The 14,176-nt window shown below is 33.5% G+C and overlaps 1 protein-coding gene across 1 annotated transcript in view; it reads right to left on the reverse strand.

The window, feature by feature from the left end:
- Nucleotides 1–14,176, reverse strand: part of LRP1B (LDL receptor related protein 1B) — a 1,899,171-nt gene that overhangs the window by 203,472 nt on the left and 1,681,523 nt on the right. The window contains exons 64-66 of the mRNA XM_024243817.3: nt 10,240–10,356; nt 10,007–10,126; nt 8,185–8,304 (exon numbers count right to left, since the gene is read on the reverse strand). Of these exons, the coding sequence (XP_024099585.3) occupies nt 8,185–8,304; nt 10,007–10,126; nt 10,240–10,356 (357 nt within the window). The remainder of the gene's footprint in view (nt 1–8,184; nt 8,305–10,006; nt 10,127–10,239; nt 10,357–14,176) is intronic.

Genomic DNA, 14,176 nt, shown 5'->3' on the forward strand with positions numbered 1-14,176 from the left:
TACTCTTGATCAAACACAATTCTTATGAAGATTTCTGAGGAATTAAAAAGAATTCCTCTCAAGATTTTGGAGAAATAAAAATATTAATTAGAGAGTTAATATTTCAAAGGATAATAAGAATATACAGTAACTTATTCTTACATCGGTAACCCAACAAGAGGTGACAGTTACTTTAAAACTAAATTCTGCACCACTTCACTCCCTACTTTCATTATTTTCCACATGACCACTGAGCACATGACTGGTGGCCTAATTATATGAAAAACCTAAGCCAGACAGCTTGCATTCTAAGCATTAATTTAAGATTGATTGGACATCAGAATCATCAACTATACCCCTCTGTTTAGTATACTCAGATCACAAAGCCAATAAATGCCACAGTAATAACTACAACATGTCTTTTGTTATCGTTATATTATGTCCAAGTGTTAATGGCCGAAAATAGCCTTTTTCATAGCGAAATCTAACACCATTTGGATCTTCAAACTGATGTTAACATATAAGCATAAGTGTAAGGTTTTTTAAAGGGGTGAAAAAATACATTTTCTACATATGATGAATTACTGGGTATTAGTGTTGAGATTTTAAAGGGGTTAAAAACATATATTTTCTACATATGATGAATTACTGGGTATTAGTGTTGAGAAAAAACATTGGAATCTTTCATTGTACTTATTTTTGATCACTAACACAAAGCATAATCAAGCATTTAGGCATGGTAGTAAGCAAAACTGAGTAATAGCTAAAATTACAAATGCTAGAATATTCTCCATGGAAATTGCCAGCCCAAAAGATATTTCAACAGAATCTGCAAAACAGAAGCTTATAATCTAAAACAAAGACAAATATTTTTGTTCCAAAGGTAGGCCAAAAGAGGTAGAACTTTTAAATCTCCACATTTCTTACATATTTTGTTTTTTTCTATAAAGTATTTAACTCTTATTTTTCACATACTACTAAAAATCTGCAACTAGTTTTGTATATATGCATGTGTTATTTTGTAGTTTTAGAGAACTGAATATACTTGGCAAAGGATGAGAAAAGCAGCATCACAAAGATGAGTTTTTCAAACAAAAATATAACAGAATATTAAATTCCTGACTCAATTCCTTTTAAAAAGTTCAACTGCATCAATTTAGATTTCTTATTAAAGCAAATACGGCATTTCCCTTCTTTTCAAACTGAATTATAATCCCCACTGGGCAAAAAGCTATTTCTCTTATGGCTTTTGCTACCGATCAATCCAGAGTCTAGAATATTTGGCATGCCTCCTGACTCGTTGTGTAGGCTCCTTTTTAGCTTTGTTCAATAAAATTGAAATCTCACAGTTTCCTGTTATTGTTAAGACAGAAAAATAAAAGAAAGAAACAACAACGAATAATTGCATATCCTTTTGGTGGAGAGTCAATGCACAAAAGTTACCAAAGTCATTGGATGAAAGCTATGAAAAAACTTAATATGTTCATTCCACTTAGACTATTTAGTGACTCCCATGTAGTCATTCATTTCTTCCTATAAAAGCTAGAGGACAATTTCCTGGTCCCATTCATACAGATAGGCTCTCCTTCAAGGGTTCTATTGGAACCAAAACATTTCAATGCAAAATAAATGCTATTATGCGGGCTCTCTCTCACATACACACTCTCTTCCTTTCTCTCTTTCTCTCTCCATCTCTCTCTCTCTCTCACACACACAAACACACCCCCAAATATACACACACAAATACATTCACACATACAAAAAATCATCAGCAGAAAAGAGGGAAAGATTAAATTTAGCAAAACAAATAAATGGATGAAAGAAAAACACATGATATATCAAAAATTTTACCATAAAATGTAGTGATCTAATAATAGTACAAAAAAATCTTACTGAATTAACAGAAGCTGCTTTACACATAGAAAATAAGTTCCCCACACTACCAAGTTTGTAGAAAAATATACTTATTTTCATTACAACTATTTTAAAAGTTTAGAAATATATCAGAAGTTAAATTATTTTTGAAAGTTTCCATTAAAAAAGATAATAGCATATGTACACATCATGATTTCAAAGAAGCAAGATCGAGCTACGTAATTATTTTTTTAAAGTTTTAGAATTAGATTGAAAATCAATCAACAGACACCCGTCACACGTACATACCAGACAAAATGTTCAAAGTATATCCTGAGAAATAGTGATTCCATAGAATGTCATTAACTGCTATTTTACAATTCATCTGGGATCAAATAAGTATAGAATGCCAAGAAACGGAAAGCAGTAAAGCAATATGTTTTTTCATTTCTCTCTCTCCTATATTATACTGCCCCACAGTCTTTTTTTTTTTTTTTTTTAATTGCCAGGTTGAGAAGTAGAGAAAGCGTCATCTCAAAAATGAGTAAGATATTAACCAGAGTTTCTTTCAGGCAGGTAGAGAAATGTAAAGTTCCTTTCTGGATCCTGAGAGATTGTGAAAAGAAAAAAAGAAGGGAAAGTTGTAGAAAGATCAGCTACACATATTCTCAAGACAGATTGATATGGGATGGACTAAGACACTGGAAAGATAAGTGTCACACTCACCTGGATTTATCATGGGAAAAGGCCAAGCTTCTAGGAGACACAATACTGGATGCACACAACATTTTTAAAAATTCAGGAGTTATTTTGTGATATTAAAAGTGGGTGGAAGTTAGAAGTATAAGCTTGAGGCAGTATTCCTGGCTCCGCACAGAACCTGGGAGGTTTACAGGATCATGTGCTGTAAGGATCTTGGCTCAAGGAGTGTCATATATCAACAGCAACGTAAGATTAAGCAGCAGCTCATCAAGAATAAAGATTGAAGAGAGCGAAACCCACAGTGAATGAGTGAGGATGCCTGCACTTTACAGTCAGATTAGAGCACAGAGTGCAGATCAGACCAACCCCCATTAGAGACGAATGAGGTTCCAGAGACTGTGTGGATAGAAGGCCCTTTCTCTTTTCCAGCTGCTAACATGAAGGCACATAATCCCATGCTTCTAAATATCTAGATAGAGAGATACTGTGATACCATATGTTAGAAAATTCAAAATCTGTCTCCCAGCAGCCTCCCTCAACACCTCCCAGCACACCCGCTTCATTCACAAGTCACAGCCACACAGGATAGAGGCACTGAGGATGTTCAGATAATCTGTTTGCTAGTCAAAATATAGTACATGTATTTATAATCCACATTTAAATTTGGGAAATACTGATTACAAATACTACACAGATGTCCTAACAAACTATTTGTAAGTGTGGACCATTTTCCAAGATACAAAATTTAACTACATTATCTTTACTGTATATAAAAGCACAAAGCTTTTCCCCCATAGGTTATCTTGAAATCATGCAACAAACAATCTAAATGTTATTCTAAATGGAAGTATATTTACAAAGTATATCTACATAGTATAGATAGATTTGTATATATGCATATTTACATAGTTGTATAATTATGTAGTACAAGTAAAAAATAATAAAAGTGAATAATACATGATCACTTCAGGACAGTGGGAAGAAGAAGGGGGAAAGGGAAGAGGTGGACGTTAGTTGTTATTGTAGAAATCTGAATGTTTTAACAGAGATATCTTATACCAAATTTTAAAAACTATTAAAAATAGAACATATTTGTTATATAACTTATATAACATGATACTTGTTATATAACAAGTCTGTGTGAAATATTTCTTTTTGTTTGTTTTTTTTTCTGAGATAGGGTCTGTCTCTGTCACCTAGGCTACAGTACAGGTGCAAGCATGGTTCACTGCAGCATCAATCTCCTAGGTTTAACCGACCCTCCAGCCTCAGCCTCCAGAGGAGCTGACACTACAGGTGCTAATTTTTAAATATATTTTTTTGTAGAGATGGGATCTCACTATGATGCCCAGGCTGGTCTTAAACTCCTTGACTCAAGCAATCTTCCTGCCTTGGCCTCCCAAAGTGCTGGGATTACAGGCATGAGCCACCACTCCCAGCCTGAAATATTTTATAATTTAACATGTGCTTGCTTTAACTTTAGGAAAAAACAGTTATAAGAATACTTATAGCTTATAGCTACAACTGTATAGCTTAGAACTGTATAGCTTATAGCCATATATAGCTTAACTGTAGCTTATAAGCTTATAAGTGTAGCTTATAACTTATAAATGTAAGCTTATAGCTTATAACTGTAGCTTGAGTAGTCTGTTTCAAATTTCCTGATCACATATTTAAAGGAAAACAAAAGCACATGTTGATAGGTTCTGTCTTTTGAGTTGAATGTTCTCAGTCTCATTTTGGGAAAGCCAGGTTGCGGAAAATACACAGATACTGTAAAAAGTTCAAGTTCTCTTCACAAGCCCTAGTTAGTGTTATTATAGCTAACACATTAATTAAAGATCATCAGCCAAACAGCAGGTTATAAACTGAGATTGCACAAAAGCAGCAAATGAGGCTGAATCAACTTAGAGGCAAGAATCTTTTTGATAACTCAGAATTCTAGATTAGATGAAAGGATGCAGGAAAATAAGCAGAAAGCAAGACGACAGAGAGGAGTGATATGGCAGAGCAAAGGTGGGTGCTAGAAAGCTGGGACATGAGTGCAGAGTTGACCACTAGAGACCAAACAGAAAACAAGTGATAAAAACAGAAAATATTTTAGAGGCATTCAGAGAACTAAGAATCTAAACTGTAAACTGGGGAGAGAGAACATAATAGAAAGATCCAGATTCTAATATCATCTTATGAATCAAATTTTAGAAAAGTTACAACTCTGATTACTAAGCAGACATGTGAATCTAGCACAGTCTGTCAAATTCTTAAATACTCTATTAGTTCTTGAAATAGAAGAGTGTAGGCTGAAGGTGAAAAAATTTGAAGTTGAAATTCCAAATAAATATTCTGGAGCTGCTACAATTGGGACATTCTACTTATTTTGGTCAGGCATGCAAATCTGGTGTTTGCCCAAGCTTGTAATAAACAGTGCAACAGCCCTACAAGAGCAGTCAGCCTCTAGTCTAATATAATTGTATTTATGTACATTTTTAAAAGCTTGTTTTTCCCTTCGTATAAAGTTTAAAAGAGCAGACACCTTCAAGCAAATAGAAGTGATTTTATATGAACTATTAACGACTCACAAAATGAATTTGTAACTATCTTGTCATGAATGCGAGGCTAGCATAGATTTAAATCTTTACATACGCAAAAATGGAGCTCCAAGATGTTCTTTAAAGACCTTTAGTAATTTAATCTAAATGTGCCAAATGTACATTTTTACAGATTCATAAATTTAGCCATCTCAAAAACTAGGCGTTAATAAAATGGGAAGTTATATAGTTAATTTAATTTTTAAAATTTATATCCAAAGTCTCACCAAGGCTAAATTATTAAGCCTGGTCTTCTAAACTATATTTAATTTACATCTATTCAAAGGCTCCTTAAATTAGAGATTAGCATATAATTTTTCCATAGATTGAACATTCGTTGTCAAAATTGTGAGTACCTGTAGACTCAAAAAATTATACCAGGCTAAATTCAATAAACATGGTATTTCAGTAAATATAAATATAGAATTTAAAAAATATTTACAATGATTATTATTTTAATTCCCTACACTATATGTATATTTTGTATGTGTTAAGTTACTCTGCTTCATTTTTTTATAGTGCTTCTCTCTCTCTTTTTTTCTTGCTTCTACATTGTTTTCTTTACATAATTTAAATAAAAACAAAACAAATTATTTAAATTAGAATATGTCAAGGTAGAACAAACTACAGTGTTCGGACTTTAGAAATGAAATAATCCAATTGATAATGGAACTATAGATAAATACAAATATTGGTGCTGAGAAGTAAGAGGTAACAACTAGGTGAACTCCAAGAGCATAAGAGAATTTCCCCTTAAACGTAGCACGGGTTAAGAAAAGTATGGACACAAACTGAAATAAAAATGGATTCTAAATAGAGATCCTGCAAGAGGGAATAGGTTAGACACTCATCCCACACTTAATGCAATCCTACTCTACATCCTGCTAAGCCCTGAGGACATGGGACATGTGAAATAGTGAAACACACCCATGCTTCTAGACAAGATCTGTTCTTAGCCATAAAGACACATAACTGAGTCAAACGATAAGGACTTGGCATAACACAGTGAACCTTTGCAAAGTGTTATGTTTCTTTCCCATTCAATAAAAACACCAGAAGGAGAATCATCCGAGGGAGTGTTAAAATAATTAGCATAGATATGTAACATTTCTATATTTATTGAGGACAAAAGAAAAGGGAACAAAGTGGCCACTTACCCCTTTCAAAAATAAGGGGTGTGAAATGCTGTACTAAGATACGACATAGAATTTTCTTTACATTAATTAGCACCTGTGCACAATAAAATTGTATAACTCAAATCAGATGACCACCCTCCATCCTTCTCCCTCTGTGTGTGTGTGTGTGTGTGTGTGTGTGTGTGTGTGTATACACATTGGTTTGGAACTTACAGCAATACTAGTGGCTGGGAGAATCCTATATAACCTCACTACTGAAAACATTTAAATATATTTTTCTCTTCATATGGAAAGAATGAAGTGTATTTATGCTATATCCACAGAGGTTCAAAGCAGATGCTTTGGTGTCAAATAACCCTGAAGTCACTTCCCAGTTACAGGACTTGCTAGCTATGGGACTTTAGACAAGTTACAGAACCTCTTTGTGCCCACTTTCCTTATCAATGAAATAGGGGTAATAAAGAGATTAAGTAAGATAATCACTCTAAAGCTTTTAACATATTTCTCGGGCCATATGGTTACCATCAACTAAATATTAGGTATTGTTGTTACTAGGGTGATTGATAATAATCTATTTGAAGCATATAATCTACCAAAACAGAGTTAAATCATGCTAAAGTGAGAGAAAGGAAGGAGAGGAAAATACAGAAATAACACTCCAGTCCAGAAATTGTTCAGAGTTAACAAGTCATTATTCCACTTCGGTTTGGTGAGTGAAAATGCAAAAGACAACAGAGCAAATTAGCCAGCAATATAAACTAGCCCACAAAAGTCCTTGGTAATTGCTATGGACAAATTGGTGATGAATGCAGTTTGAGGCTTTGTGAATTGATTATGAAAACCAATTCTACAAAGTGGTAAATGGTAGTTTTATGATATTGTGGTAAGCTACACCGGTTGCATATTCTAAAGACCCAATTATAATAAGATAGTATTAGGAAAATCACTTAAAGACATGTTATTATTGCCAGCACTTATACATGTAGCTCATAAGTGTTGTTCAATATACATGAAATTTCAGAGCACTTAAAGGTTTTTCATTATTTTCATTTTCCCAATAAAAGTTCAATGAAAGTACTGTGGAATCTAGCAAATGCATTTAACACACTTCTGTGAAGTCTGGGAGTCCTATCCAGTTTGGACAAACTTTGTCTTTTCTAATCAATTACCAGATGAAATGCTTTTTGCTTATCCAACAATGCCAAATTGGCATATTTGTCTACAGAACAGGCTCAATTAATGTTAATAAATGCTGATAAAATGAATTACACATAGCAAATACTCTTGATTTCTGTCTCAGTGTTAACAGCTTTAACATAGAATCAAATACATTAAACAAAATAAATATATTCTCCATTTCTGCAATAACAATTAAGAAATAATTATGGTAAATTAAATTATTTTAAGTGAAAATGTTAATGTTTCAAAAGCAAATGCTGACTTAAATGATCACTGTCATCTACTAATACAGAATAGATGCTTTTTATTATCTTTTTTCACACTGTATTGTATTAAAGAATGACATACAATAATCATTGAATAACTACAGAATCTTAGGGATTTAAGCAAAAAAATGAATTCTAGAATGATATGAATATAGTATTTCCTTATTTCTATTCACTAAATGCTAATGCTATCATGTGCACACTCTAATATAGGAAGATAATGATCTTATTCTACCTCTTTGGTCTATCTTTTATAAAGTTCTGGGTTATATTAAGGAATACTTACTCTTCCATTTTATCACTCCAGGCTTTTCATAAAGTAGCTAACCTAAGTTTTTATGAATCTGTGAACACAGAGACAAAACCTTTTCAGGTAAGACCTTAGTTTCAAAAGAATTGTGTTCAAATTTGTTTCACTGTGGTTGTCGCAGATGATGACCCAAATATGGAGAGATAAGACCCACAGTCACAGACACTCACCGCAGTTGGCCTCGTCTGATGCATCTGCACAGTCTGGATCCTCATCACAAACCCACAGCTTGGAAATGCAATGTTTCGTAGTCTTACATTGGAAATAGTCTGGAGAACAGCTGTTTTCAGCTTAGGAAGAAAACTGCTATTAAAATGTAGATTTGGAGAACATCTTTATTTATTAAAAGCAAATTTTACAGACAAATGTTTAGGACAGTTTATCGAAAAATGTATTGTCTTTAAATTAATAGGACTCTGAAGGTGAGGAATTTTAACTTTTAATTCCATTTGAGATACTCCTGATATCCTCTCCAGTAAAAATAAAGAAAACATATTTTTGCAGTGATACACTGATAAATATCAGAGTTTTCAAAAAACTGTTGATTAGATATTTGAATACTAATTTTAAGAATTAAGAATTCAGGGACTTTCAGAAAAAGTTTTTTTCCAGAAAAAACAAGAATTCATAGGCATACATTTTTGTAAACTGAAAAACACTAAAATTGGAAGGCATTAAGTGAATAAGGAAATAAAAAGTACAAAGTTTATCAAACTGTCTAGGAATTGTGTTGAGTTTTACATATATGTGGAGTCTTGCTCTGTTGCCCGGGCTGGAGTTCAGTGACATAGTCTTGGCTCACTGCAAACTCCACCTCCCAGAATCAAGTGATTCTCCTGCCTCAGCCTCCCAAGTAGCTGGGATTATAGGCACCTGCCACCACGCCCAGCTAATTTTTGTATTTTTATTAGAGACAGGGTTTCACCATGTTGGCCAGGCTCATCTCAAACTCCTGACCTCAGGTGATCCACCCACCTTGGCCTCCTAAAGTGCTGGGATTACAGGCATAAGCCACTGCACCTGGCCTGTGTTGAGTTTTTCAGGGAAGTGAACATCCAACTTAGACTGTAAACTGCATCACAAATCCTAGACAGTTTAATGGATCAGCTTCTAGAATGGCTAACCATAAAGAACTGGTACTGACTTTATTCTGAAGGCACCATCTTAATAGAATTGCTGGGTGACTGCACATTATTTCCTGATAAAAGTTTTTGAGGAATAAAATAAAACCTCAGCAAGACAGAAATGTTGACAGCAGTTCTGTTGAAACCCTGAAACTTGACAGGTGCTCCATTAGTCACATAATCTGCATGTGTGAGTGTGTGTGCAAGTATGTGCATGCCAGCCTATGTGCATATATATGTATATGGTATAAACAGTTTTGCCTTCCATTTAACGTAATTTGAATTTTGATGGAAGATGGAAATATGAGATGAAAAGAAACAAAATATTTTACTATTATTCTTTCAAATAGTTTGTTAAGATACGTTAAACGGAGCATTATTTAGAATTTTGTAGAAGTTAAACTTTTGTTAGCCTATTTTGCCCAGATTTTATGTCTCTTCATGAGTGCAACATGTATTTCATGGAGAAAACACTCTCTAATTAAAAATAACTTAATTTCAAGAAACTGATTAATCACAGAAGTAAATTACCTGTATCTACTTAATATGGGCAAAAATAAATTTAAAAAACATAATCAACTGCCACGTTTTATTTGATGCTTCTCTTAAGGATGATGTGGATGAATGAATGTTGTTCATGTTTGTCATAATTTACAGGTAGATTTTGAAGTAAACTTGCCCATATTTTCATTTTCTCTATGTTTTTATTTAGAGCTTCTATCCCAGTTGGCACCTATTTCTAATTATTTGACCATAATTTCTTTTTAATTTATCTACATCATATGAATTTATGAAGTATAGTACTAATTTTTAGACTTATTTTAGGAGTCAAAGTTAAGACAAGGCAGAGTATTTTGAGGTGACTTACGACAGTCTCTTTCATCTTCCTCATCACCACAGTCATCTTGCCCATTACATCTTAAGTTTACTGGGATACATTTCTGGTTCTTGGTACATTTGAATTGACCTGACAGGCAGACATGTGTGTCTAGAACATAGAAAGAGAGAGAGAGAGAAAATTTGTGTCTGAATTAAAATCACACAGACATAATCAGTTGAGAATTAGACTTATGTTCATTAGTTAGGAATTTAACCACCTACCACAGTTGAGTTCATCAGAATTGTCTCCACAATCATTCTCTCCATCACAAATGAAAGCTGGTAGAGCACAGAGTCCAGTCCCACACTGAAATCGGCCTGGCTGACATTTAAATTCAGCTAGGGGAGAAAGCATAGATATTGTGGAATGGTAATCTTACCTCACAGCTTCTTAAACAGAGAGTTTCTGACATTCAAGATATTTACTATAATAAATATATCCTGGAACACAATGTGAATGTCTCTCATCTCGATAGCTGTTAGATTCGAATGTTTAGCTATACTTTGAGCAACTCAGATGGCCTCCAGATAACATTTAATAAACCATACTTTAGAAGGTAGGAATTAATAACGTATACATATTTTTTAAAAAAACTTAAAAAACATAAAAGTCTTCTCATTTTAATGAAGTGATATTGAGAGGTTAAGTTGCAGAATGAAATTTATTGTAACAAAAACTGTTATTCCAATATCATCTTTTAAGAAATCATTTCTCCTTGATCATTTGGTGGCCTATGGTGTGTATGATTTGTCCACAATACATATTCTCTCATTTTTTTTTTCTTTTGAGACAGCGTCTTGCTCTGTCGCCCAGTCTGGAGTGCAGTGGTGCAATCTTGGCTCACTACAACCTCTGTCTCCCATGTCCAAGCAATTCTACTGCCTCAGCCTCCCAAGTAGCTGGGATTACAGGCACCCGCCATCACACCTGGCTAATTTTTTTGTATTTTTAGTAGAGATGGGGTTTCACCATGTTGGCCAGGATGGTCTCGAACTCTGGACCTCAGCTGTTCTGCCCACCTCAGGCACCAAGTTTTGGGATTACAGGCATGAGCCACTGCACCTGGTCCACAATACATATTCTCCAGCACAACGTAAAGCAAATGCTTTCTATATCTATCACATTTTAAATCAGATTTATCAATATTCATCCCTATAATCAGATTATTATATAAGAGAACAATATCTTATAAATAGTAAATATTTTATATACTATACATATATTATAACAAGTAACTTCCAAGTGATAATGCATTTTATCTTATCATATTATCTGGGAATAATAATAATAAGGCAGGATCTGCTGAGGATCTATTATGTATCAGACACTGGAGTAGACCCCTTCACATACAGTTACTAATTTAATCTCGCCATAACATTCTCATTTTGGCATTACCATTTTAGCAATGAGTAAACTAAATTTACTGAATATGAATAATTCACCTAAGGATGCACAACTTTTAAGTGTCAGACTCTGAATTCAAATCTACTATGTTGTTTGCAATAAAACACTTATCTTTTGACTAATGATTTTAATGCATATTACTGATTTTGAGGTTAATATTATCTTTATTAGCCCAAATCAGTGAATCAAACACCAATAAATAGCATTTTAAACTTTTCTGAGAAATAAATTATGCTTTTATAATTACAATATTAAATAAAAATTTAAATATTCTTTTAAAAATAACTCTATATATGGTCTGCTTCCATAGAAATAAGAGAGTTCTAAAATGTTGAAAGTTATTTGCTTCCAATCTATAACATTTTGTTAATTAATAATACTAAATGTTTAAACTGAATGACACAATTATCTCATACTTTAAGCATGTGCCTTTCCTCTATTTCATTTTGCTTTGTATACAATTTTCTCTAATACTCCTTTGCTTTCAAAACAACCCCCCACCAGAAAAAGGTTGCAACTATTAAAGGAATGCTTTGAAATAACTTGGAAGCCCATCTGATCTTCAAATCTGTCTCTAGAATAATCTTAAGTGTACTAGAGTATTATAAGAAACATTATTACAAATTTGTGATGCCAGATAATTTTGATGCATTGCTCTTAACTACATTTATATAAATAACATTATGTAAGCTTGCAAGTATGGGACCCTGGGATGAGGCTTTCCTGTCTTCTCGGGTGAAGTTATAAGTATTGTCAGCATCTCTTATTGTCTGCAGGTATTGATGATGCATCTACCCAAAAGTGAAATCTAAACATTCCATAGACTCTTGCATATAATTTTTTACCTCCCCATGACTCTCAAGTAAAGTGTCATGCCTACAGATATTCAAAGCTGTTAACTCATCAACTACAAGTAAAAGCTTATTTGCTATACTAAAAGAAAGCTCACAGAGATAATGCAACCAATAAAAACATTTAAGACTACTAGAAGAAAATATAGAGGGAAAGTTTCATGACATTAGTGTGGGTAAAAACTTTTTGGATATGACTCCAAAAACACAGGCAACAAAAGCAAAAACAGACGAATGGAATTACATAAAATAAAAAAAACTTATGTACATAAAAAGAAACAACAGAGTAAAGAGACAATCTATGAAATGGAATTAAATATTTGCAAACAGTACATCTGCTAATGAGTTAATATCCAAAATATATAAAGAATACTCAATAGTAAGAAAAAAAAACTCATTGAAAAATGAGCTGAGGACTTGAATAGGCATTTCTTTAAAAAATTATACAAATGGCCAACTGGTATATTAAAAATACTCAATATCACTAATTATCAGGAAAATGCAAATAAAACCACAATAAGATATCACCTTATACCTGTTAAGTTAGGCATTGTAAAAAAAGAAGAAATATAAGTGTTAGCAATGATGTGAAGAAAAGAAAACTCTTGTATTTCATTGGTAGAAATGTAAATTAATACAGCTATTTTGGGTAACAGTATGCAGGTTTCTCAAAAGATTAAAAATGTAGTGACCATATGATCCAGCAATCCCACTAATAGATATACACAGGCATACCTAGAATATATTGGAGGTTCAGTTCCAGACCACCACAATAAAGCAAATATCACAATAAAGCATGTCATACTTTTTTTTTGGTTTCCTAGTACATATAAAAGTTATGTTTACACTATACTGTAGTCTATTAAGTGTGCAATGGCATTACATTTAAAAAAACTGTACAAAATTAAATAGAGTTAGGTAGGGCCTTGCTCTGGATTAGGCTTTGGCTTAAGGAACTGTTGTGGATGGCTTCATCTTCTATCCTGAGCACTGAAAGTTTCTTCACATTAGCAAGAAGGCATCTGTACTGTCTGATCATGTGTTCACTGGAGTAGCATTTTTATTTTCTTATAATAACTTTTCCTTTGCATTCATAATTTTGCTGACTGGTACAAGAAGCATAGCTTTTGGTATATCTTGTGTTTTGAGATGCCTTTCTCACTAAGCTTAATAATTTCTAGCTTTTGATTTAAAGTGAGAGACACGAAATTCTTCCTTTCACTGGAACACTTAAGAGACCATTGTTCAGTGAAATAAAAGAGGATACAAAGAAATGGAAGAGCATTCCATGCTCATGGGTAGGAAGAATCAATAACCTGAAAATGGCTATACTGCCCAAGGTAATTTATAGATTCAATGCCATCCCCATCAAGCTACCAATGTCTTTCTTCACAGAATTGGAAAAAACTACTTTAAAGTTCATATGGAACCAAAAAAGAGCCCGCATCGCCAAGTCAATCCTAAGCCAAAAGAACAAAGCTGGAGGCATCACGCTACCTGACTTCAAACTATACTACAAGGCTACAGTAACCAAAACAGCATGGTACTGGTACCAAAACAGAGATATAGATCAATGGAACAGAACAGAGCCCTCAGAAATAACGCTGCATATCTACAACTATCTGATCTTTGACAAACCTGAGAAAAACAAGCAATGGGGAAAGGATTCCCTATTTAATAAATGGTGCTGGGAAAACTGGCTAGCCATATGTAGAAAGCTGAAACTGGATCCCTTCCTTCCACCTTATACAAAAATTAATTCAAGATGGATTAAAGACTTAAACATTAGACCTAAAACCATAAAAACCCTAGAAGAAAACCTAGGCATTATCATTCAGGACATAGGCATGGGCAAGGACTTCATGTCGAAAACACCAAAAGCAATGGCAACAAAAGCCAGAAT

This window comes from Pongo abelii, chromosome 11 (genome assembly GCF_028885655.2).
Source record: "Pongo abelii isolate AG06213 chromosome 11, NHGRI_mPonAbe1-v2.0_pri, whole genome shotgun sequence".
NCBI classification, from domain to species: Eukaryota; Metazoa; Chordata; class Mammalia; order Primates; family Hominidae; genus Pongo; species Pongo abelii.